Source organism: Stenella coeruleoalba (genome assembly GCF_951394435.1).
Source record: "Stenella coeruleoalba genome assembly, chromosome: 21".
In the NCBI taxonomy this organism is placed as follows: domain Eukaryota; kingdom Metazoa; phylum Chordata; class Mammalia; order Artiodactyla; family Delphinidae; genus Stenella; species Stenella coeruleoalba.
Window position 1 is genome coordinate 22,844,802 of NC_137167.1, and position 27,696 is coordinate 22,872,497.

Consider the following 27,696-nt stretch of genomic DNA (forward strand, 5'->3'; position numbering starts at 1 on the left):
CATGTGGATATTTCTTAATTTAACTATCACCCATTTCTGAATTTAGCTTAGTTCCAATTTTTCCTTACCGTAATTATGCTCAAATGAACATGCTTATCTATAAATCTCTGCCTGGAGTTTAGAATTTGTGTCTATTGCTTAATGTGAATTACATTTTTGAAACCATTATGTTGTAAATTCACCGAAGAAAGAATCTACCTCTGAGATATTTTTGTTTCCCCTATGGAGCGATATCTAAAACATAAGCTCCCAAAGTGTTTGCTGATTATTTTAAGATTTGGCTTAGAGGAAGAAAAAGTTCAATGACCAAAACAATCCCGGCACTGAAAATTTTCTTGCCTATTCATTCATTCATCCATCCATCCATCCAAGCATTTTCATTGATCACCTACTATGCATCAATCGTTGTAAAGATACCAAGGATTAGAAGACATAAAAGACGCGCCCAAGCCTGTAAAAGCACTTGAAGTTTCTTCATCTGCGAAGAATTCTTTAAGCGACATGTTAAGGGATATATAAATAAGAACCAATGCACAGCCGGCTTCCTGCATAGGACCAACTCCCAGCCCACCTTCTTTGCCCAAAGGGAAAAGATGCTCATCCAAGTGGGCAGAGCCCAGGACGTTCTCCGAGCAACGTGCTCCCGGTTGGAGCACTGCTGTGCCTTGCGAAACCCTGCTCCTCTTGTGCGCTTCCTCTGCTAGGCGCTCAGCTGTGCCTTTAAGCACCTGGCACACCTCTAGCTAGGACTCGAGGCTCCAGGTGTGACCGAGTATGCTGGCGTCGCCATTTACAGGTTGGGGACTGTGGAAGGTGAGGGCGGGTAGACAGTCCTATTCAGGACTCAAGACTAAAGCCAAGAAGTACTGTTTGACCTTTCACCCCGGTACTGCTTCGGGAGAGAGGCACTTGCTCAGGTCTTAACAAAAGAGTATTCTGATTCTCCTTTTGCTCTTGTTTCTTCTAAGTACGTCTCCCCTCAGGAACTACTGGGGTAGGATTCCTCACCTTGGCACTGCTGTCGTTTGGGACAGGATAACTCTTTGCTGTGGGGCTGTCCTGTGCACTGGAGGATGCTTTAGCAGCGCCCTTGGCCTCCGCCCCACGAGATGCCAGCGGCACCCTCCCACGAGCTGTGACAACCAAAACTGTTTCCAGACATGCCAGTGTCCCCTGTGGACAAAATGCCCCCACGCCTCCACGGATGACCAGTCCTCTAGGGAGGAAAGGAGGCTGAAAGCAGGCTCGGGCGTCCCTGCGTCCCTGGCCACATATTCACCTTTAACAACAGGGCTCTTCCTCTGCTATGCAAAATTAACTTTTGTATACCTTTTGGTGATGAAGCAATGAGGCGATGCTAAGTCACATAAAAAGAAATTCAAAGCATTCATTGTGTGTGTGTGTAACCACTTAACCAGCAAAACCACTTAATAGTAATAAAGAAGCTTACTTCCTCGAAGTTCAAAAATCTCCCCAATCAGCATGAAACATGGTTCAGCCAAAGAGTCTTTCCTTCCATCCACGTCATCACCACTATCTGACAGGTCACTGTCCTCCTCTGCCTCCTCCTGGGGGAACAGTAAAGTCACAGGAAGCAGGTCACTCATCCAAGGAAGGTGATACGTTCTCCTCCCAGGGTCAATTCCAAATGATGCACTTATAGTTCAACCTCACACAATCCTTCAACTTCCCTACATGCAGAAACCTATGCATTTTCACAAAGAGGCCAAAGTGTATCTAAACTCAGGGCATAGCTTGATCCTAAAGCCTCATTCAAGGTCTAAAATAATTTTGAAAAGCCTCTGTCACTGTATTAATGAGGAGTGAATTCGGAGATAACAAAACAGCTTTCTAACCATTTTGAGTTTTAAAAGGAAGGCTTTTTAACTTGAAATATTTTAAATTCACTGTTTTTTTAAAGACATGTATAATTTAAAGTAATTTAGTTATTTTTAAAGCTCTGATTCAAGCTTTTATTCTGTACTTCAGCTAGTCTCACTTCTTGATCTGCGTATCAGCAAATTTCCGTTGAGAACTCATTTATGCCAGGCACCAGGCTAGTGCCAACGAGTGTGACGTGGATCCCGACTTTGAGAGGCCCTTAGCTCTGCGGGGAGGTGGCCAGCATGCACGTGGCTGCTTCTCCAAGCAGGGTGAAGAGCTGCAACAGGGGTGCAGACGTTAGGCAGTGGAAGGACGGCTGAGGAAGTTCACTCGGATGTGTGCGGAGGGGGCAGCTGAGGCTGCGGGAACAAGCAGCGGCCCAACAACAGGGCCTTGGGGGCGTGACGAGCAGAGCAGAGCAGAGGGCTGAGAAGTCAGCGGCCGGAGGGGCACCCCCAGCTTCACGGCTTCACTGCACGTCCAGCAGCATCAGAGGTTGCAGGAGGCTGCCGGTCGGCCACTGGCCTTCCTCCTTCCGAGAGCAGTTTCCCGGAGTGACTGGGCCACAGGGTGAATCCCAAGAGGTGCAGGGATAAATGGGAGGTGACAGAGGGGAGGGGCCAAGTACGGCCAGACGTGACACGTGTGGCATGCAGGAAAGAGGCGGGGAGGTGCCCAGGAGGGAGGGAGGCAGGCAGGCAGGCAGGTGGAACCCTGTGGTTCGCGGGCTCTGCTCCAGCTCAGGACGCGGCAAAGCAGACGCTGCTTTCCACGGTTACTTCCTTCTGTCCAAGCTCGTTAAACCAATTCTGGTGAAGAGGCGGTGGCGTCTGGCATTGAACTAAGGAGACGCCACATTTCGGAGATGCTCTCGTGTAGCTTGTTGGAGAGCCAAACGAGGGGCTGCAGGCCTCAGCCAAGTCAGGGGCCCCTGGAGGGAAGCCCGAGGGCCAGGTATGAGATGGCAAATGTCTGCAGCCTGTCTATTCACTCCTTCACCCACCCGCATCACTGCGAGGTGCATCTTGCTTCAGGACGTGACACGGCTTTCCATTCCCTCAGATAAAACCTAAACTCCTCAGCGCAGCGGCCTTGCCCCTCCTCCTACCCTCGGCCTCATTTCCTTCAGCGCACGCTCCCGAAGCCCCCCCTCGGCCCAAAGACCTGCTGACTGTTCCGCACACGCACCCTCTGCTCCTGAACCTCAACGTTAGCTCCAAGCCCTCTGCGGTGCCGGCCCCCGTCCCGGGCGCCAGCCAGGCCACCTTCCGCAGAGGGCCTCCCACAGAACCTCCATCCACATGCCACTCACCTACCTTGTGATCAACCCTGTCCCCAAATGACAGCAATGGTGACTCAAGGTATTTGCTTCCTCCCCATCTGTAGCAGGCCTTCCACAAACACCTGCCACATCAAACAGCCTCCAGAAGACGTGTGCTTAAATATGCTTCAAAAACATACAACCTTCAGACAGCTCACCTCCTGATGGGAGAAGAAGTCGCGAGGGAGTCTTTCCAGAAATGAGGATAATGAAAACGTGGACTTTTTCCCCTGCACGTCAATAACCTTGAGGTAGTCAGGAGAAGGGCTCAAAAAGGCATAAAGTGCTTCACTCTGACACAGTCTTTCATCTGAAAGCAGATTCTGTGGGAGAAAGAGGATTAATGCCTCCTGTGTGGTTCGTCTGTGAGCTGGGAGCCACGAGGAGTGAAGGCAGAGTTGACTGTCCCAGGAAATTTACTTTCATCGTAATTCTGAACCTAAAACCACTTCCCTTTCCTCCTGAAATAAAATATATTAGATGAGTTCTCACCGAGCTTGATGGCAAACTGCACTCTGTGGGTTAACTGGAGCGCCCTGCTCGTGCTCAGGGCGACGTGAAGTCTCACTGCGCAAACCGCCTGCAGATCCGGGGGCTGCCGCCTTCGAAAGTCACGGGTGTTTTCCGCACACTACACAAGGATCCCACCCAACCCTTTCATGGCTACATGCGTGCAGACTTTGTACATGAGCTGAAAAAAGAGCTTTGGGTTGTCACGTGGTGGTAACTGCCTGGCAGCCAGTAGTTTTCTGTCCCTGTGCTCCACCTTCCCCAGGCAGCGTATGTTTACATAATTTTATAACTGTTTTTATTGGCCCATAAACTGGAAATGTGCTCAAGTTCTCTGGCCTTAGGAGAAAGGAAAGGAGAACGTGCATCAAGTTGACGTATGAAGCAAGTGCTACTGATAAGACAGGAAAATTAACAATGTGACCACAAGAACGTGTAAATGTCTGGTGCTCACAGATACAGGGTTTAGGAATAAATGAACAAATGAGAAATCCTGCCCCATGGATGATGTAACTCCCTGGGGGGCTGGAACACTGGGGTTCTGATGGCAGAACCCTCTCTGCTGGGAGAACAGGCTACATTCTGGTCCCAGAGGAGTTGGTCCATGACGTTCACATTATGTTTGCTCAGACGAAGCTTGAAATCTCATAAACCCTGTGACCCTCCCTAGAAAAGCACCTCCGAGCATGCCCAATAGTGCCACACTGGGGACGGGGGTCCCGGGCACCACCCCCCCCCCCACCGCCTTCCAGTGGTTGTCAGCTTCCTGTGTCCTGCGGAAGACTGGCCTGAAGATGGAGGTTCTGCCTCAGACGTGGGGAAGGAGATTTAGGGGACAGGCAGTTGGGGTCACTACTGCCTTCCCAGGCAGGCCCCCGAGCCTTTATTCCTTTTGTAGAGCAGTAGATGCTCAGCTGCACGGGAGGGTGGGTTAGGAGTGAGACAGCCTCCCTCCACCTTGACTTCCTTTAGCTAATCTCCACTCCAGCACTCTTTTATCAAATAGTAGCAAATGATAACCAATGCTAAGTCTCAAATAATGCAATCAACGTAACTAAGGAAATCATTAAGGATGACAAGTCTTTGGACTAAGTTATATTCTATCATGAGGGAAAGTAACCAAATTGAACATGTATGAGAACTTAGAAATGTTCTCAAAGATTATGTCTATGGGGCAAGGTGTAATTGGGATATTATCACATCTTCAGGCTGAGAATATAATCCTAATTCCCACTCCTTCCCCCCAAAGGCTTAGAGCACGTTGTCCTACGCAGGTGGAGTCTCTAAGAGGACTAGTCAGTGTGAGATGAGGAGAGTAAAGCATTCCAGGAAGAGCGAACAGCACGTGCACACCCAGAAGTGGGCGCCGCACTACTGCGGGGACGGCTAGAGTAAGCTGCCCGTGTGTGAGGGACGACTGGCTGGATTATTATCACTATACCTCGAAGGGAACCATGTGTCATATATAAATACTCACACAAACACTCACTCAATGGAATCCTCTTTTCTGGAAGGTCCTGTGGACCTAATAATATCTGCCTTTCAGACTAAACCTTTTGCATCTTGCTTTTCCTGTCTGCAGCTGGTGGGATGATATTTTGAAACTTCAGTCTGCTGTGTAATCTACCTAAAGTTATTAAATAGTGAGCACTTTCACATGAAGTCTTTGAGGAAATGAAAAGCAATTTAAACCATTACTTTCTGACTTACAGTCCTCTTGATCAAAAGACAAATGGCCCCTTGAGATGCCCCTTCCACCTCTTCAGGCAGATGGTCCCCGCCCCCAGCCTCACCCACGCCACCTACTGGCAGCACAGAGCACATGCTTCTCTTGGCACCAGGGCAGGAATCACTAACCCATTTCCATCACCAGCAACCCAACAGGGGCACGAGTGACCCCTCCCTGCATGCCCAAAAGTGCAGGGGGCACCCCGGTCTCTGCAGCACAACTGGAAAGGCAGCTGAAGGGCTGGAAGCGCCAGACAACCCGAGACCCTCCCTCCCCCAACAGCAGAGGCTGGAAGGAAACGGAAGCATCAGCTGCAAGATCCCAGAGCTACACACGTGGGGCTTCACAAGCTTGGATTTTGAATAATACATATTCGTTTCACAAACAAGACCTTTAGTTCATCTGAACAATTTAATCAGGTACAATGCTTGAGTGGGTTTAATATTTCCTAGATGTTCTGAATCAGCAACGAGATGGTAATATTTCAGTTTTAAATTCTCTCCTGTAATAGCATTTAAACATTAATGATTCTCTATCCCAGTTCTGCCATAATTAAACTCGGAAAGTTTTTCAAAGGTACAATTATTTTATTTCCTGAGGGAAATATATACATATACACACACACATATATATATACACACACACACACACACACATTTATATATTTATAAAAAATACATATATATTTAGAGAGAGATGAATATATGAGAGAAAAATAGTTAGGAACACTTGCAAGGGAACTCTAGCTAAAATGTACCTACTTTTACTATGATTCACACCCTGGTCCAACTGAATATAACATAACCTTTACTAAGAATTTGGCAACATCCGTTATTAAGTCTCAGGACTTCTAGCTACTACTGCACTGGCAAAAAGTGTTTCACAAGGCAAAGGTCCATGCCCCCTGAGAACTATACGGGCTTTGGGGGCCGTGGTGTGAGCAACTTAACTAGACCCTGAATACAGAGGCCCCACCTAAGGAAAAAATAAATAGTGGTTTGCTACTGGAGACAGTATACCTTTGTTCGGTCTTATGTTCTAAAGACAGAGTGAAAGAAACCAGTTATGCGTTTAGAGGAAATAAGGAAACTATCTTTAGAACCTTGCAGTAGGCAAGGATTTCTCCACAAGCACAAAAGGCATTCACCACAAAAGGAAAAAAAATGGATAAATTGGACTAAATTAAAATTGAGAACTTATGCTCATTAAGAGACTGAAAAGGCAACCCACAGAAAGAAGATAGCCACAGCACATCTGCTCTGACAAGAGATGCACATCCAAAACACACACGAAACTCCTGCAAAGCGATATGGAAAAGACAGGCAACACGACAGAAGAGCAGACACAACTTTAACTTCACAAAAGAAACCGTCCAGTGTGGAGTGAACAGAAGCCTGCATGCCGCTGGTGAGAGTGTACAAACCGCTATGACCACTCACAAAAACTGAAAACCCCAAATGCCTAGGGATTCCCCAGCAGCTATTCACCGAAAGACAAGCACTGACAGCTTATTAATAGCCTCCACCTGGAAACTCTCCCAATGCCCATCAACAAGAGCACGAACAGACTGCAGGGGTTTCACGCCAGGAGAAGCCCATTCAACAATGAAAACGAGAACAAAAATGAAATCAAAGAACGGTCTGCAACTAAAATAGCCCTATGGGAGGACCTCAGGCCCACGATCCTGAGTGAAGGGGGTCCACGCCCTGTGACTCCACTCATGTGAAGTTCAAAACCAGCTGTAAGCGCGTGGTCGTGAGTTGGGACCACGGTCACCTGTGGTGACGCTGGCGGGACTGGTGACACTCTGTCTCTGGGACTAGGTGCTAGTTATGAGGGTGTGTCCAGTTTGTGAAACTGGAGAAAGCCGTACACATGGTATCTGCATTTTCTGTCTGTAGAGTATACATATATATACACATATATACATACATATATCACCAAAAAACAAACCCCAGAACCCAAAACCAAAGATATTTTGAGGATCTGTCCTGACCTGTGAGAACAGGAAGCAAACAGGCAAACTCTGAGAATGATGACGGTTCAACCCCCAATAACCCCCAAATAACTAATTTTCCTCCCATATCCAGAAAGTTTGCTTACCTGTAAAAACTTATTTAATTGATTCTTTGACTTTTCCATAAACTTTTGATCTACAGATTTGAAAGGCAGCTTGCTAAGAGAAGGCAACTGGACTTTTTTTAAAGAAGGGAAACACTGTGAGGGAAAAAAATTAAATGTTAGTATATTGAAATTACATTTAAATCTTTAAAAAAATTTTAGATTTTTAATAAGAACAAACCGAGTATCCTCTTCCTATACTAGGTTCCTCTGAGACTGAAGACCTTGAAAACCTCCCTGTTCTAACCAGGCTCAAGGAATCCGGAGGAACAGGACATGTGACGAAAAAAGCTAACGCCTGTCCCTGGACTTACAAACGCCTGGAAGCTGGAAATTGTGGAGCTGGGCTGGGAAGGTGGGTCTGCACCACAGGCACGGAGCACAGTGTGTGGGGTACGGACACGTGGCTCCCAGCAAGAACTTTTCTCTTAGAATGTGCTCTGTTTACAACATCTCTGTAAAAAGTTATCAGGGTTGACAAAAGAAGACCATGGAGAGAAAGAATAACTCAGGTTGTAGCTTTATCACTGCCTTTCAAGGGCAAACTGCAGAATGTAAATATATTAATAATAATAAAGTATGTTAACAGATAATAAACTTCCCTCTGTGGATTAAATCCTGCATTTTGCCAGGCACTGTGCTAGAGGCTGGGTGTGTGTAACGGCTCTGAGTCACCCCTACTTTACATATGGGACAACTGAGGATCGGGGCTGAAACCCACATCCATTTGGCCATCAAGTCTGGCCTCAGTGCCCGCAGGACTCTGCAGCCTGCCCCTCAGACGCCGGGAGGACAGTGGGTTCCAAATGCTCCAGACGCTGCCTCTTCACTAAGGCACTGGGGCCACTGGAATATGCTGACTAGATCACTGGTGCTGAAAAGTAAGTGAGCACAGAGTGCCTGCAACGGCCTTCCCTCCTACTGTTTTCAGGGTCACAGCAGCCCCGACAGGGACCTATCACAGCTGTCAACAGGAAGAGTTCTTTCAAAAAATGAAAACTCCAAAAAAAAGAAAGTAAGTAAGAAAAGAAAAAAACTCACACAATACGAAATGCCAAAGGTGAGAGAAGAACCCAGGAATCAGGCCACAGAGGAAGAAATATAATGAGACAAAAGGACAGACGTGAAATTTTATAAGGCTTGTTTCCTCTAACGCTTCAGAGCAATTGTTCTTGATAGAAATTACTGATTAAAAGTGTTTTTAAAAAATCACCCTAGAAGAAAAGCTGAAAGGAAACAGACATATTTCCTTTGCAAAAGAAGGGTCTGAGAGGTGACCATAGGGTTTTACCAGCATCAGTTCATTCTGAGCAAGAGAAAAATGGACTTAAATGAAGGTAGAAACAACTGAAGAACGCTTTAATTGCTGGGGTAAAGGGCAATTAGCTCCAGTAGATGGAGAGTTAGAGAAGATGCAACTCCTGAGAAAAATGGGAAAATCGTGAATGGAAACTAAGACAACCTGGATTCTAGTCCTGGTTTGGCTGTTATGTATACATCCTACTACGAGTCAGTTAAACTCTCTGGGATCACGTTCCCTCATCTATCAGATAAAAGAACTGACCTAGATTAGTAGCTTTCAAACATTTTAAACTAAAATCCACAGTAGGAAATACATACCACATTGCAACCCACAATGCACATGCAGATACATGCATCCATATATTATATAGTACACACACCTAGACATAACAGTACACACACCCAAAAGTATACACATCCATACATGCAATACACATACCCATACACGCAGTATACACACCCATCTATGCAATATACACACCCATACTTATACACACCCAGACATACAATACACACACCCAGACATATACACATCCATATATGCAATATACACACCCATACTTATAATATACACACCCATAAAACCGAAGCAAAAGTACCATGAAACAGTGCTCATTACTACTACTACTGTAACTACTACTAATAAAAACAAATAATGTTTACTATGTGCAGCACGTTCTTCTAAATGCTCTGTACACGCTTATTCCCTTCATTCTTACAACAGCTCTGTGAGATAGGTAAGGAAGGCATTATTAATATCAGAATACAGATATTAATTAAAAGAGGTATAAAGAGATAGAGTGACAGGTCCAGGTCACAGAGCTGGTAAATAGTAAAGCGAGGATCAAAACTGGATCCAAACTTGTCATTTGTGTGCTATACGGTGGAGCTACACTGCAGAGTCTGTGCTCTCAACCATCGCACTCTACTGATTCAATTCCTTTATGTGATGAAATGCAATATATTCTATCCTCTTTCTATTGCTGGAACCCAGAACTGATCTCACTACCCGCAGTGGGTCACAACTGGCAGCTCTGAAACCAATGGCCATCGATGCTCCCCAGCTCTCCTCCAGCTCTGGGGTTCTGGGGGATACAACGGAGGTCAGACAATTATCTATCCTGAAGGATTTAGACTAGACTAGATGGTTGATCTTCAAGTAAATTTCTAAACGTCAAGCTGAAAATGCCACTTTGCCAGTATCAACAGCAAAGGAGAAAGATGAATCCGTTTCTTTGTGTGTAAAAATTGAAATGAGCTCTTAAATCTCTTCTTCAGTTATTCTAAATCTGTGTTCACAAGAATTCATACCTCACTAAGTTTCCGGTGTAAATTCTGAAACTCACTGAGCCTTCTGGGGACTGTCCAGTTCTTAGTTTCAACTCCTCCAACTTCTTGTAAGCTTACCATGACAAAGTAACAGGGCATTTGTTCACCATTCTCTTCTGTAACCTTGGAAAAAACAGACGAACACAACAGCAACGAAAAGCACAGTGAGCGATACGGTAGGCAAGACGTTTAAGTGTCCCCCAGGATCTCCCTCTCCCTGGCGTGTATGCCCCACACAGTCCCCAGGACTTGAAAATGATGGGTTCTATTCTGGCAGTTAGGGCATGTCACATGGACAAGCAACCTTAAACTAGGGCCTAATCCTAACCATGTGGGCCCTTTCAAAGCAGAGGGATTTCTCTGGCGAGTAGCAGAAGAGGAATCAGAGGAAGCACGAGAAAAGTCTGACATGTGCCACTGTAAAGATGGAGAGGGCCATGCGGAAAGGGTCTGGGAGTGCTGCCAGGAACTGAGAGCAACATCGTGCTGACGGCAAAAGAACAGAGTCCTCAGTCCCACAACCACCAGGAACTGAATCCTGCCAATGACCTGAATGGACCTGGAAGTGGATTGTCCCCAGATTCTCCAGACAAGAACTCAGTCTGGCCAACAACCTGATTTCAGCCTTACGATGCAGAGAACACAGTCAGACAGCGCTGGGCTTTCAACCTACACAACTGTGAGCTAATAAATGGGTGATGTTTTGAGCCATGAAATGTGTGGTAATTTGTTGTGCAGCAAAAGAAAACTAACATAGCAGACTTAACATCCTAACTGGGTTTCCTTGAAAAAGCAAATTAACAGGAAGCGAACAGGTGTGAGAGACCAAAACCTCTCTCAGAGAAGGATGAGGGTTTCCCCAGTTTAATACAGGATTCCACAAGCTGTGATTTCCATTTTCGAGAAATTTCACATTGGGAGACCTAATTTCCCCTACCTCCCAACTTAAGGTAATTCTTAAACACTTACACACACACCCTGTCATAATTCAGAATAGCCACCATTGCTCTTCATGTAAATGGATGAGAGAAGAAACAAAAAGGAAATACATTGAATCTAAGCTTGAATTAGTGTCATGAACCGAAATTAGAGACGAAGAATCAACAGAAAGGCAAGAGAAGGAGACAGCGAACTTGCCTAGCACCGGCTGAGCCCCACCAGGTAGGATCACCGTGCCCCTGTGAGGACGGGGGGTGGAGGCGAGCACACAGCTCACGGCGGCTCAGCCCTCTCAGAGCTCCAGGGAGGCTGGCACGAGGCAAACACATCCTCCACAGGTTCGCACACGGGGCTGCTTCGTGAACTCTCGGCAGTCAGGTGACCCCTCTGGGTCCATTTCCGTTATCTTTTCGGGAACCAAGGTTGCGGCAAGCCCCTGAGCGATAGCTGATCACCAGGGCAAAGGGCCTCGTGAGGGTTTTTCCTCCTCTCCTCCCTCCCTCAGTATTTGCCTTTGGAAGATAGTTATAATAAACTGTGAAACGTCAGAGGCAGCTCTACGCAAAGGTGAGAAGGTGACAGAATGTGTGTTCTCTGCCCTCCAAGGGCCTCCTGTTACCTTTTGACATCACATCCCCTGAGCTCCCCCCTTCCTAGATGTCCATCCCAGAGGCAACTCCATCTGCGGTGACCAAGCGTTTGTACACGGTATTCCAGGCTCTGTGCAACCTTCCCTCCCCACTGCCCTCCCCTCCCCTCAAGAAAGGTATCTGGCCCTGCAGCTCACCTGAAAGGGAGGCTCAACAAGCACCAAAGACACACTAAGGGCACTTGGTAAGCTCTCACGCAACACGTGTGCTGTCAGGCTGGCTCCTGGAGAACATGCGTGGTGTTGCTGCCTAAACTAGAAGGGAATTTAAGACTGTGAATTCTAAGCCCTTCCCCCGGCAAGAGCGTCAGGCCACTGAGTTGACGGGAAAAGCAGGGATGGACACATAAGTTGGGCAGGTGGGCCCTTGCAAATCTCAGGAGCTGAGTATTTGACCAACCATTTGAGGCAATGATGGGGCCAAACAGTCACAATGACTTACTCAGGATCTTGTCATTTGTGTGCTATACGGTGGACCGGACTTTCTCTTTTTTTTAAAATTAATTTTATTGGAGGAGAGTTGATTTACAATGTTGTGTTAGTTTCAGATGTACAGCAAAGCTATACATATACTATATTCATTCTTTTTCAGACTGTTTTCCCATATAGATTATCACAGAATATTGAGTAGAGTTCCCTGTGCTATACAGTAGGTCTTTGTTGGTTATGTATCTTACATATAGTAGTGTGTGTGTGTTCATCCCAAACTCCTATTTTATCTCTGCCCCATCGCCATGTTTCCCCTTCGGTAACCATAAGTTTCTTTTAGAAATCTGTGAGTCTGTTTCTTTTGTAAATAAGTTAATTTATATCATTTTTTAAAATTAGATTCTACATATGACTGACATCATTATGATATTTGTCTTTCTCTGTCTGACTTACTTCACTTAGTAACATCATCTCTAGGTACTCTGGACCTGACCTTCATCTCCAGGTTTCGACAGTCGGGCAGGTGGGAAGGAAGGAGTTGTCAACACTAACAATGTAAATGCATACAAATATCTTTCCTTTAAATGAAATTATTTTTACAGACAAAAGAAAAGGGATACAGTGTATTCTGAAAACTGTTGTCCCATATCCCTCAGAGAATAGCAAAATATTTTCTACTTCAAGGGAAAACATATTCATTATTAAAGATCTGAGAGCTATTGACATTTGAGCCACTGAAGTCAGCAGGACGGATCAATCAGAAACACATTTAAAATTCTTCATCTCCAAATTTCAAGCAGTGCTTTCCATTTTATTTCAACCCTCAGTGGAAAAGTAAATTGGTAATTCAAGGACATTAATTGTTCCTATCTGAAAGTTGCTTATGATTCCAATGAACAAGGACAACTTTCTGTCTGAAGTGGAGGGAGATCAGATCTACACCAGGCAACCCAGTAACAGCTCCCAGTCATGAACCAGAGTGAAAATACGGGGTGAGGAAGGCAAGACCAATGCAGTCTAGAAGAATGAATATAAGTTTTCTATTCCCAACCTTAATTATTTGGAACAAAATCTTGTCTGATAAAGTCAAACTTAAACTTTGGAAATAAATACCTAATAAACTGGGAAGAAAAGCAGACAAACCTACCTCTCCACTGGTGATGGAGGCTTTCCACATACCGAGGTTCTCACACCACCAATCTGTTCTTGCCATGTGCAGCTGAAGTTCTGTGCGTTCTTTCTCTATTAGAATTATTTCCTCCTTCAACTTAGAAACAATCTGCCACAGGAAAAACATCCTGGGAGTCATGAAACCATCTAAAATGCTATGCAATTCAGCAAAGTAGCAGGATACAAAATCAACACACAAAAATCAGCTGTGTTTCTATACACCAGCAATGAACAATTCAAAAAGGAAATTAAGAAAACAATTCCATTTACAATAGCATAAAAATAATAAAATACTTAGGAATGAACTTAAGCAAGGAGGTGAAAGACTTCTATGATGAAAACTACAGAACACTGATGAAAGAAATTAAAGGAGACATAAGTAAATGGAAAGACATCCCATGTTCATGGACTGGAAGACTAAATATTGCTAAGACTCAATGCTACCCTAAGCAATCCACAGTTTCAACACAATCTCTATCAAAATTCCAATGATGTTTTTGCACAAATAGAAAAATCCATCCTAAAATTCATGTGGAATCTCAAGGGAAACTGAATAGCCAAAACAATCTTGAAGAAGAACCACAAAGTTGAAGGACTTACACTTCCTGATTTCAAAATTTACTGCAAAGCTACACTAATCAAAACAGTATGCCATTGGCATAAAGACAGACATATACCAATGGAATACAATAGACAGCCAAGAAATAAACCTTTGCATATATGGTCAAATGATTTTCAACAAGGGTGCCAAGACCATAAGTGGGAAAGGACAGTCTTTTCCACAAATGGTGTTGAGAAAACTGGATCATCACCACATGCAAAACAATGGAGTTGGGCCCTTACATAATACCATATACAAAGGTTAACTCAAAATAGATCAAAGACCTACTCGTAAGGCTAAAACTATTAAATTCTCAGAAGAAAATATGGAGGAGTTTCATGACACGGGATTGGCAATCAGTTCTTGGCTATGACACCAAAGGTACAGGCAACAAGAGAAAATACAGGCCAAATGGACTGCATAAATTTTTAAAACTTTTGTGCAAAGAACACTATCAACACAGTAAAAAGGCAGCTCACAGAATGGGAGAAAATATTTGCAAATCACTTATTTGATAGGGGGCTGATATCCAGAATATATAGAGAATTCCTAAAACTCAACAACAAAAAACAACCTGATTCAAAAATGGGCAACGTACTTGAATAGACATTTCTCCAGAGAAAACAAATAGCCAAAAAGCACATAAAAAGATGCTCAACATTACTAATCATTAGGGAAATGCAAATCAAAACCACAATGAGATACCACCTCACACCCATTAGAACATGCTATCAAAAAACAGAAAGTGGGCTTCCCTGGTGGCACAGTGGTTGAGAGTCCGCCTGCCGATGCAGGGGACACGGGTTCATGCCATGGTCCGGGAAGATCCCACATGCTGTGGAGCACGCAGGCTCAGCCTGCGCGTCCAGAGCCTGTGCTCCGCAACGGGAGAGGCCGCAACAGTGAGAGGCCCGCATACCACAAAAAAAAAAAAACAAAAAAACCCCCAGAAAGTAACAAGTGCCAGTAAGGATACTGAGAAACTGGAACCCTTATGTGCTGCTGGTGAGAAGGTAAAACGGTGCAGTCACTATGGAAAACAATACAGAGATTCCTAAACAATTAAAACAGAACTACCATATGACCCAGCAATACCCCAAAGAAGTGAAAGCAGGGTCTTGAGATATTTGTACATCCATGTTCAAGGCAGCATTTCTTACCATAGCCAAAATGTGGAAGCAAACCAAGTGTCCATCAATGGATAAATGAATAAACAAAATGTTGTATATACATGCAATTGAATATTAGCCTTAAAAAGGAATGAAATTCTGACACATGCTACCATATGGATGAATCTTGAGTACGTTATGCTAAGGGAAACAAACCAGTCACAAAAGGACAAACACTGAATGATTCTACTCACAGGAGGTACTTAGAGTAGTTAAATTCATAAGAGGCAAAGGGAGAATGGTGGTTGCCAGGGACTGGGGGTAAGGGATGGGGAATTACTGTTTACTGGGTATAGAGTTTCAGTTTTGCAAGATGAAAAGGAATTCGGGAGATGGATGGTGCTGGTTATATAACAATGTGAACATACTTAATGCCAGTGAACTGTACACAAGGTAAATTTTATGTTATGTATACTTGGCTACAATTTTAAAAAATAAATAATTTTTAAAAAATTCTGTGCTCACCGTCTCCTTGGATCTCTTTTAATGAGAAAACCCATAAGGTTATGCAACTCTGTAGTTTGAGGACAGCAGCTTTGCCTCAACTTTGCCTCATGGCTGCATGTTCAACTCTCCTAAACATGCAGCCCACAAGGACCCTCCTCAGAAAGCCTGCAGGAAGCACATCCTGCATTTTATCATCAGTAAGGGCTGTAATGTTCAGTTCCACAGTCAGCACATTTGCTCCCCAAGGGCAGGTGTTAGACTCTGTTTCACTGATTCTTCATGGTGACCAGCACAGCCTCCTGCACTTACTCATCGCTCAGGCTTCTGAACGCACATTCGAAAAGGGCCAGAGGAGATCACTTTGGGGAAGCAAGGAGTGCCAGCCATTCCTCCCTACATTAGGGAAGCCTCCTTTTTCCACCAAAGAGGCATGAACACAAAGCAGAAAGCCACACCACCCCTTGGGTGTGAGGAATACCACAGTGAGATGCTGTTTACATTTTTTAAACTTTCAAATTCTGTTGGTTTCTAGCGAAACAATGTATTTCTTGCATAATTCTGTGAGGTGCTCTAAGTTGTACTTGCAGTGTTCAAAAGAAAAAAAATTAAGACTGTCCTTGCAGAGTTAACTCACTTCCAGAAACAACTGTGGCACAAGGGGAAGCTCAGCCCCTTCCCCAAAGGCACTGTAGGCAAGTCGGACAAAAGACACAGAGTTACAGCTGAGGATGGGAAAGAACCCCAAATCATAATAGATAAAAGACAAATGCTTTGCTAATTCTATACTAGAAGCAAAAACAAAAACAAAAAACAAAAAAAAGCCAATGGATCTTAGAGTTGAAATTCTTTTTAAAGAAACACTTCTCAACATAAACTGAAAACTACTATTTATCAAATTAGAAAAATGGAAACTTTTAAAGACAACCTTGAAAGCAGAAGAGTTACCTTCTTGTCAGGTTTTGGTGCATTTTGAATAGAATTTAGAGCTTGCCTCTTATAGTCAAGTTTCTCATTTAGTTCTCGTAGTTTGTTTACAGCAAAACTGGTTTGTTCATTAATCCGACTGGTGCCGTCATCCACAGATTCCTCACCAGCCTCACCTCCCGGGTCCTGGGGGAAAACGTCACATGAACCACCATATCTTATAGTGGTGGAATATTCCCTAAGTATTACCTATAGTATAGGTTCTAGATCATTACAATACACTGCTCCAAAGCACTGGATTCCACTACGAATCCATGGTAGAAAGCCTAGAAGTAGACTGTTTTTTCTCAGCTAAGTGAAAAAGCAAAGGACCAGTATTTAGAATCAAAGTAACTGGTATTTGGAATTGCAGTGAAAAAAAAGAAACATTTAATAGCCTAGCGAAAGGCCACACCACTATTTCCCAATTGGTATACCCAAGGGAACCTGCACAGAACAAGGAAGGCAACTGAGTTATCTTCCCAGCTCAACCCAAATGTTCTGTGCCTAAATTTTGACAAAAAAACACTAAGACCTGGCTTCCTTTTGGGCTCCTAAGAATATTATGAAAAATTCACGCGTGTCCCTTTAAAATAGAATTTCCGGGCTTCCCTGGTGGCCCAGTGGTTGAGAATCTGCCTGTCAATGCAAGGGACACGGATTCGAGCCCTGGTCCGGGAAGATCCCACATGCCCCGGAGCAAATAAGCCCGTGCACTACTGAGCCTGCGCTCTAGAGCCCACGAGCCACAACTACTGAGCCCATGCACTGCATCTACTGATGCCCCCGTGCTCTAGGGCCTGTGCTCCGCAACAAGAGAAGCCACCGCACCGCAACGAAGAGTAGCCCCCACTTGCCGCAACTAGAGAAAGCCCGTGCACAGCAATGAAGACCCAACACAGCCAAAAATAATAAATAAATAAAAATAAATAAATTAAAAAAAGATGTGCGTGTCTTAATCTTCAGAACCTACGAATACATTAAAATAGAATTCCCAAATTCCCACTAGTGAAAGTATTTTCAGTATACACTTTGCTCAGTCCTTATTTTTACTAATCAACAGGTAGATTATTTTACAAGTAAAATGGTTAGCATTGAAAGTGACTTAAGATTCATAAAGGACCACAGAGTTTGGAAAAACCTGAACAGATTACCAGCAAATAGCATATTAGTCATTAGATTCATGAGCAGCAACAGCATGGAAAGAACTGCTGAGAACTGTCTTCTGGTTCATTTACTCCTTAACTTCCTTCCAGATTTTTTTCGTCTGATTTTTATTAATTGTAACAAACAGTAAAAGAAATTTTTCAAAGAAAAATAAAGTACTAATAATCCCAGAACACCAAGCATTTTTGTATATTCTTTCTAATCCTTGTCCATGAGTATATATATTATGACATCGTCCTACTCCTTGTATACATTCAAGAGGGTATTCTGCCTTTTTCGCATAATATACAAGGCTGTATATTTGAGGGTATTGTAGTCTTCCAAGTTATAACTGCTATGGCTGCATAGTATTCTATGAATTGATAATATACTGAGGCATACCCCTATTGCTATGGGTTGATTCTGCTTTTTTGCCTTCCCAAAACCTAAAATAAACTCCACTGTGCATAAACTTCTTTTTTCCTACATTTTAGTTCTTTTCATAGGATAAATTTCTAGAAGTGGGACTACTGCAACAAAGAGTAGGAGCTTTCAAAAGATCAGTGATACACACCACCCTGCTCTGAATGCTGGGTGAAGATGCACATTTTTTCACGTTTGTTTACTATTTATTACCTTTCATATTAACTGTCAGTTCAAGTCCTTATTCAGTTTATCTGTTGGGTATTGATTTGGACAAACTTTTCACAACATTTGAATATTAACCATTTTAATTTCTGAGGTAGAGAGATTGGTTTGTTTTAGCTGGGCTATCCTAAAAATAAAATGCAAGGAGTAACGAGTTTTGGACCAATTAGTTCAGTGGTTTTATACACTGAAAATGTAAAGAACCAAGTAACAAAACTTTTTTTCAAAAGTCTGAATGAATGAATTTACCAACAGTTCAGAGACATCTGCTTCTAATACCATCATGAACAAGTACCTGATTCCTCAGGGCTTGAGATACAGTGAACTGGACAGAAAGAAAGAATCCAAGATAAATTACAATCTTTCTATATAAGGTGATTCTAAAACACTTTTCCTTTGTACCTTCAAAACCTTCAAACTCATATAGGTCATTAGTAGTAAAGGGAGACGGCAACTGGGGCTATCCAAAATGACCCAGGACACTATAAGAAAATCAGACTTCAGGTATGGCTGGACAAGGTTTCTTTCAAAACATCTTAATTTCATCTGATTTTTTTTAAACTCCAAAATATTTCCTGCAGACTCCTCCTGCATCCTCTACCTCTCCTCATTTCTTCCCCGTCCTTTTTGTCTGTTCTCCAGCGGGACTGTTGTGCTAATGATTCTCTTACTTGGTCACAAATGTCCCACCCCACAGATTTTCTGCCCTCACTTTTCAGGAGTCAAACCCAGCTGTGTCTCAGGCAGACAGAGCAGGGGGCGGTCTCTGACTCAGCAGCGGCTGGTGGTACCCAGCTGGTCAGAAGGACAAAGACAGAAGTGAGGACGAGAAGCAACAAGGAAATTCAACTTAAAGTTCCACTTAAAGTGCTGTATGCTAAGATGCAGAGAATGGACTTGAGGACACGGGGAGGGGAAAGGGTACGCTGCGACAAAGTGAGAGAATGGCAAGGACATGTATACACTACCAAACGTAAAACAGACAGCTAGTGGGAAGCAGCCGCATAGCACAGCTCGGTGCTTTGTGACCACCTAGACGGGTGGGAGGGAGACGCAAGACGGAGGGGATATGGGGATATATGTATATGTATAGCTGATTCACTTTGTTGTACAGCAGAAACTAACACAACATTGTAAAGCAATTATACTCCAATAAAGATGTTTAAAAAAAAAAGTGCTGTATGCCAAAAGATAAAGGTGCACACCAAATCTGGCTCACAAAGTCTGCACCCACATAATCATATTCAAAGCTTATCCACTCAAAAGGGAGCAGAAAGTTAAACATGACTCACCATTTCATCCTTGCTGGAAATCAACTGGGAGACATGCTTTTCTTCCTCTTTTATCATCAATTTCTCATACAGATCACTGACAATAAATGAAGGGTAATACCTATCCTTCAGCGTCTCATAAACGTCTCCCTGGATTTTGCAGAACACTTCGATTCCTTTATTTCCTACAAGACACTGCTGGATTTCTTTGTAAAGTGATTTTTCCACAGATATTTCTTTGCTCTCCACGAAGAAATTCTGGTAAATTTCACCAACTAATTGTGGAATTTCGTTCTGAAAAGACAGAAGATGAAGAAAGTAATACCATCTCTGAGAAAAACTATTTTCTTCTGAATTATCTGCATTTTAAAGGTGGAAGGGAGACATGTAGAAGGTAGGATGAGTGTGCAAAGGCTTTTGTGGGCACATTCAGGGCCAAGGGGTGAGTGTCAGACCCTGAAAAAACAACTGGTTCCTTAAAAGGAACACTTGACGTTGAACAGTTAACAAATGTAATTTCTTTTTAATGCTGGAAGGAAAAAAATAAGAATGAGAACAGTTCTCTTCTTGCAGTGGATTCCTTCTCATAAATCTCAGTTCCACAGGAATACAATCGATCAGCTAAATTCAGTATGACTTTTTCATCCAGTAAAAATAATTAGAAATGCCAACTTCTCACTCCAGAAGAAAGTCAATATAATAATTGTATAATTAGGGCTTCCCTGGTGGCGCAGTGGTTGAGAGTCCGCCTGCCGATGCAGGGGACGCGGGTTCGTGCCCTGGTCCGGGAAGATCCCACATGCTGCGGAGCGGCTGGGCCTGTGAGCCATGGCCGCTGAGCCTGCGCGTCCGGAGCCTGTGCTCCGCAACGGGAGAGGCCACAACAGTGAGAGGCCCGCGTACCACAAAAATAATAATTGTATAATTAAAGAAAGCAAGAGAAATATTCTTCAGAATGATGACTTACTACATTGTAATCAAGCTTGTATTACACAGCTTGGTCTTAAGGTCTCCGCCTAAGTGTACTAAGCCTAATTCGGAAGTGCAAACATCTCATTAACATAACCTTTACATTGCCACTATGGACAACTTATTAACTCTAGAAATGTTATGAAAAGTCTTCGACGGTAGCAAAAAATGAAGACAAACGACTTAACGGATATTATGAATACAACAAACAATCCGGAAGTTTTACATCCAAATCAGTGTTGCTAGGTCAAAATACAGCTATTTGAGGAAGCTATATCCTCTTATTGCATTGACATTTTTCAACTTGTTTTCAGTAGTTTAGGACAATTTTTTAGATTGCTCTTTTCAATATTCCTCTGAGAGCAGCCAAAAGTCAAGCTTGTAGTCAAGTCTGGTAATAAAATATGTAATAAAGTTGGCAAATATAATATTGAGTAAAATGAGGTAATTTGTGGCTTATAAATGAACAATGAAAGACATTCCTAAGAAGATTTAAAAATACTATGAGACTGGATTTAGTTTCTTAACCAAAGTAGTCTGTAATTTATGATGTATTTTAAGTTGGTATTCAGCCCTAGCAACATTCATATGAAGTGCAAATGAGTAATTTAATGTACACAGTGCTGTTTATGCTTACTTTAATAAGCCTCTCAAGAGTGGCATGGACATACATACACTACCAAATGTAAAATAGCTAGCTAGTGGGAAGCAGCCACATAGCACAGGGAGATCAGCTCGGTGCTTTGTGACCACCTAGAGGGGTGGGATAGGGAGGGTGGGAGGGAGACGCAAGAGGGAGGAGATATGGGGATATATATATACATGTATACCTGATTCACTTTGTTTTAAAGCAGAAACTAACACACCGTTGTAAAGCAATTACACTCTAATAAAAATGTTAAAAATAAATAAGCCTCTAAAAATGCATGTATTATATATGTTGTACATATTGTTATGTTTTTAGACATATATATATATATATATATATACACACACACACACACACATATATTTCACACTCTTCAATTTAACTCTTAAATATATGTCGAGAACTTGCCAAGTGCAAAACACAATGCTTATTGTTGGGCTTTGTGCTGTAATAGGCATCTGTGACCAAAAATTATTTTTTGTCTATTTATTGCTTAACACAATCATATTTTAAATTAAAGGAGGACAGTTGTGTAAAATGTGTACATTATGATATTAAAAATAACAAGGTTATGAGATTGAAGTATAGGTGATAAGACCAAATTTATTGTAACAGCCATGTGGGTAATAAGTATATGCCTTTTTTATAATGGGTTAAAAAATAACTACCTGAAACTAAATTCAATAATTGGGAATATTTGTAAATCTTTTTTCCTTGACTACACATTCAAAAGCACTTTTTGTAAAAATGAAATCTAATTCTATTTACCATTATGGGCTAGAACATAATGCCGATGATATATTTGGTTTAAAGTATTCTTTTAATGTATCTTATCTTACAGCTTGATTAAGAAACAGACATACTGCCTAACATACAAGTTTTCATCAGCTAGTGATTAATATTCCTTTGGGCCTATATATCCTACCTTGTGAGCGTTCTTTAAATATTCCACAGACTCCCAAAAGCTAATCAGAGCTCTCTTGTCCATCCTTTCCATGTACGTTCGAAAGTGCTCTCGGTAGGAAGCATTGGCCAAGATATCTTCGAATTGAAGAATCTATGAAGGAAATTTAAGAGAAAGTTTTTAAAAATCAAATTTTAAATATCAGTTTGCTTTAACTTCCAATGGATTACTTTCTACATTCAGGAAAACATGTCTCATTTTCTAAGTTCATAGTCAATGTAATAGAGTACTTCTCTCACCTTCCTAAATTTTAAATTTAAAAAGTTTACTGAATATTCAAAATGCACATATTCAATAAATACCAATTTTCTATTAATCATTCATTCATTCAGCAAAAGCTTTATTTGGCATCTACTCTGTATCAGGCACAGTTCTAGGAAATGAAACAGACAAAAATCCCTGCCTTATGGGATGTATTGCTAAAAGCAATCGTGCCAATAATAGAAAAAGTGAAGAGAAATATATAAAAGACCAGGAAGCTGGAGCCTAATAATTTGGCATTTTTGCTTTCCATCCTATTTTCATATAGCTGAGGAAATCTACAAATGATTTCATACCTTGTCTTTTTGTTTATAATATCACATTCGTTTAAAAAAATCTTTTGTATGCATTTTAATTGGCCCATAAAACTATTGTAGAGATGTATCACAATTACTCCTTTGTTTACTATTTTGAATGCTTACAGAAAAGAAAAACCACTATCTGAAGACACAGTGAGATCAATCTTGAGTATGGACAGCAGATGAGCTTCATCATAATTCATGACTCAACTAGGAGAAATGCCTCAAATTAATTTAGAAGGAGTTTAACTCCTATATCCTTAGTTATTAATTAGTAATAAAAATGATGTCTATGTATACTGCAACGAAAAGAAAACTTACATTTAAGATTTTTAAAATTAATATTGTGGCAATTGGAAAAATTTCAGAAATGTTACCAGTTAAGATCTTTCTAAAATCAGGTGCATATGATCAATGCATGTTCAACTCTTTCTGCCACTGACAGTAAGTCCTCAATCTGTTCTGTGGACAGAAAGGGGCAGGCATTTTTCTAATAACTTTTGATAACTAAGTAATCAAAAGTGATCCCTTGCTACAGACCATTAATATTTAGGATTTAGTTTACTAACTTTGGGAGACCGTAGCATGTATCCTCACTTTATGTACACCTACCAGCGAAGCATTTTTCGGTACAAATCCTAACTGTACAGGCTCCAAAGAAGTCTGAAGGCTCCCATGTCGACTCTGGCTGGGAATGACAGATCACTCAGACAGCAATCCATTTTTAACATGGGGAGGAGCTGAGCAGGAAAGACTCTCAACAATTCTAAGGAAGTCTTCCCAGTATAATTTCATAGATTGAAATGAATTTCAAGTTAGATACAAATCCACATATTTGCAAAATCAAGTCCAAAACATCTTCTAAATTAGCCACTTTTAGATTCTTTTATTGTGTCTTATGAACACTCTTATGTTTAGTTCTAAAAGTGCAAATATATGCAAATAAATGACAGCAAATATAACTCAAGTCTAACTGAACATCTGATATATCTCATATCTTAGCTGGTGAACTAACCAAGTTCTCTACTCCATTTGTTTTCTGTTTTCTCTTGAAGCCTGCATAAGCCTTTCACTGATTCACACCTACACTAACGGTGTGGGTCTGTGTCACCAGGATAAGGAGACTGCACACTTCTGGGTCAAATGTGTTAACGTGAGATGAACTCAATCTCATTGTGTTAATGTAAGATGAACTAATCTCAGTAATTCTGAGCCTGTTGTGTGGAAGTGGAAAGAAAAGACTGGGTAGGTCCACGTTGACACTACTGCTAAATATATGATTAAAAAATATATGTATCTAGAGAGAGAGAGACAATGTAATACCAATTAACATTTACTAAGGGCTTCCATATAGCAAACACTGTGCTCTTGCATTAATTTCCTTCTGTTGGATCAGCACGTTTCCTTCTGTCCTAAGACTTCTGGTAAATTCTGGGAGGGCTGATGCCACAATCAATAATCTCTGGGCAGAAGACAAAAAATTGTCCTGGTGGATGTCACATATGCCGAAGGCCATGAAGTATTTCAGGCTGGAAGGTAGCCTATGAAGGCAGATTGTTCTTTATTCCCCTCAGGGATTTTTATTTACTCCTTTTTCACTATCTCCCAAACCCACTGGATCTGGTTTCATGATGCATACTCTATTAACTTAGTTTTATGTTTTGTGTGTATTACCCCTTGACCAGCAGGTTAATTTTTCTCTAGGAAATATACCCCCTAAGCACTCAAAAGGACCACAAGGCCTAGAAGAGTAAGTAAATGTGCTCTTAATACTCCCAACATGTTACCAAGAGGGACCCAGGCCCAAGATTCTCTAGCTGCCGAATACCTACGATACACTCACGAGACTATCTACGGCGTACTAATGAGAATGTGGAGAATTAGGATCTTGGGACTAATGTTTTATTCCAAAAGGAGAGACCACAGCTGGGTTCCTCTTACATTTATAACATCACTAAACATACCCCTGAATAATTACTGCCAGTAATAACAAATGTTTATTAAGTGCTCATTATACACCAAGTACCATACTTACCATTTTATGTGCATTATTTAATTTAATGATTATCATGCCCTGTAGGGTATGTACAGTTAACCCTACTTTATAAATAGAGTACAGAGAGGCTAACTAACTTGCCCAAAGTCAATCCCCAGCAGACCTGGGATTAAAAGCCAGGCTTTCTGACTCTGTAGCACAGCTTCTTAACTATAATAAAATATTTACTCTCTTTAAGAAATTACCTGATTTGTATTCAGGCCAAAAAATTTAGCAAACTAAAAACAGTATGGAAGTCAAGAAGGAAAGATAGACTGAGAGCCCTACAAGAACAAGAGGTGAGTCTATGTTCTGGAATATATGTCTTAGGTTAAATACCAAGAAGTGAAAAGATTGTCTATGTGATTAAAGCCGTGTTCGTAACAAATATGAAATGGCAAAACAAGAAACTACAAAGTTCCACCTTCTGGCTTTGAGGCCCTTCCCCCTCATCCAAGGGCCCATCCTCTTGCTGGTCGTAGGCAGGGCCTCCCAGGATTCTGATCCTCTTCTCACACTGCTTCTTTGCCACAGTCAGTTGGTTAATGTACCTTTTCATGTTCCTGGCCCTCAGGAGATCAGCCTTCATGGCAGCAGTCTCTTTACCTTGAATGAGATAGATGGATAGTACACATTCAGAGGACAAGGTACAAAAGAGGGAACACAGCGGCTGTGGGCCAAATTAATGTCTGATGTGGTACATTCTGAGCCGCAGTGGGTACTAAAGGACAGCCACTATGGAAAACAATATGAAGGTTCCTCAAAAAATTAAAAATAGAACCACCATATGATCCAGCAATTCCACTCCTGAGTATGTATCCAAAGAAAATGAAAACACTAATTCAAAAATATATATGCACCCCAATGTTCATAGCAGCACTACTTACAATAGCCAAGATACAGAAGCAACCTAAGTGACCATCCACAGATGACTAGATAGAGATGTGATACACATATCTGTTGGGTTGGCCAAAAGGTTTGTTTGTTTCCATGAGATGGCTCTAGTAGCACTTAGTTGTCTTTAACTTCATTTGAAACAATTTCGTTAGATTGTATGCGTCAGCTGTCACATCAGCGTGCATTTAAAAAACGACTTATCAAGATTGGTGAATTTTTATGTAGCCATTTTAATATTGAAAATGGAAGAAAAAAGCAACATTTTTGGCATATTATTCTTTATCATTTCAAGAAAGGTAAAAACACAACTGAAATGCAAAAAACGATTTGTGCAGTATATGGAGAAGATGCTGTGACTGATCGAACGTGTCAAAAGTGGTTTTCGAGGTTTCATGCTGGAGATTTCTTGCTGGAAGATGCTCCACGGGCAGGTAGACCAGCTGAAGTTGATACAATTAAATCGAAACAATAATTGAGAACAGGGCTTCCCGGTGGCGCAGTGGTTGGGAGTCCGCCTGCCGATGCGGGGGACACGGGTTTGTGCCCGGTCCGGGAGGATCCCGCGTGCCACGGAGTGGCAGGCCCGTGAGCCGTGGCCGCTGGGCCTGCGCGTCCAGAGCCTGTGCTCCGCAACGGGAGAGGCCACAGCAGTGAGAGGCCCGCGTACCAAAAAAAAAAAAAAAAAAAAAAAAATGAGAACAATCAATTATACCACGCGGGAGATAGCCAACATACTCAAAATATCCAAACCAAGCATTGAAAATCATTCGCACCAGCTTGGTTTTATGTTAATTGCTTTGATGCTTGGGTTCCATGTAAGTTAAGCAAAAAAAACCCTTCTTGACCATATTTCCACATGCGATTCTCTACTGAAACGTAATGAAAACGTTCCGTTTTTAAAACAGATTGTGACAGGCGATGAAAAGTGGATACTGTACAATAATGTGGAACAGAAGAGATTGTGGGGCAAGCGAAATGAACCATCACCAACCACACTAAAGGCCGGTCTTCACCCAGAGAAGATGATGTTGTGTATATGTTGGGATTGGAGTGGAGTTCCTCTATCATGAGCTCCTTCCGGAAAACCAAACAATTAATTCCAACAAGCACTACCCCTGACTAGACCAACTGAAAGTAGCACTCGACAAAAAGCGTCCAGAATAAGTCAAGAGAAAACACATAATCTTCCATCAGGATAATGCAAGACTGCATGTTTCTTTGATGACCAGGCAAAAACTGTTACAGTTCGGCTGGGAAGTTCTGATTCATCCGCTGTATTCACCAGACATTGCACCTTCAGATTTCCATTTATTTCAGTCTTTACAAACTTCTCTTAATGGAAAAAATTTCAATTCCCTGGAAGACTGTAAAAGGCACCTGGAACAGTTCTTTGCTCAAAAAGATAAGTTTTGGGAAGGTGGAATTATGAAGTTGCCTGGAAAATGGCAGAAGGTAGTAGAACAAAAGGATGAATACACTGTTCAGTAAAGTTCTTGGTGAAAATGAAAAATGTGTCTTTTATTTTTACTTAAAAAACCAAAGGCACTTTTTGACCCACCCAATATATATTATGGAATATTACTCAGCCATGAAAAGAATGAAATGTTGCCATTTGCAATGTGGATCGACCTGGGGGCTATTATATTTAGTGAAATAAGTCAGACAGAAAAAGACAAATATTATATGTTTTCACTTATATGTGGAATCTAAAAAAACTAAAACAAACGAATGAATGTAACAAAACAGACACAGACTCACAGATACAGATAATAAACCAGTGGCTACCAGAGGGAAGGAGTATATGGGGAGGGCCAACACAGGTGAAGGGGATTAAGAGGTACAAACTACCAGGTATAAAATAAATAAGTTACAAGGATATAGCATACAGCACAAGAAATATAGCCAATATTTTATAACAACTTTATATGGGGTATAATCTATAAAAATAGTGAATCACTACGTTATAGGGCTGTCTCTGGACTACCCATCCTGGA

General features: G+C 41.9%; 1 protein-coding gene across 6 annotated transcripts in view; it reads right to left on the bottom strand.

Annotated features, from left to right (window-relative positions):
• Nucleotides 1-27,696, bottom strand: part of SNX25 (sorting nexin 25) — a 116,949-nt gene that overhangs the window by 6,440 nt on the left and 82,813 nt on the right. For 2 of the 6 annotated variants that reach the window (XM_079909370.1, XM_079909367.1), the window contains 10 exons: nt 25,230-25,411; nt 22,172-22,303; nt 19,650-19,922; nt 16,546-16,710; nt 13,361-13,492; nt 11,923-12,039; nt 10,179-10,319; nt 7,548-7,661; nt 3,364-3,528; nt 1,451-1,568 (listed from right to left, as the gene is read on the bottom strand). In XM_079909370.1, coding sequence (XP_079765496.1) covers nt 1,451-1,568; nt 3,364-3,528; nt 7,548-7,661; nt 10,179-10,319; nt 11,923-12,039; nt 13,361-13,492; nt 16,546-16,710; nt 19,650-19,922; nt 22,172-22,303; nt 25,230-25,411 — 1,539 coding nt within the window. Of the gene's footprint in view, nt 1-1,450; nt 1,569-3,363; nt 3,529-7,547; nt 7,662-10,178; nt 10,320-11,922; nt 12,040-13,360; nt 13,493-16,545; nt 16,711-19,649; nt 19,923-22,171; nt 22,304-25,229; nt 25,412-27,696 lie in introns of those variants that run through there. The other 4 variants (XM_079909368.1, XM_079909371.1, XR_013825547.1 and 1 more) reach the window with 3 other exon arrangements.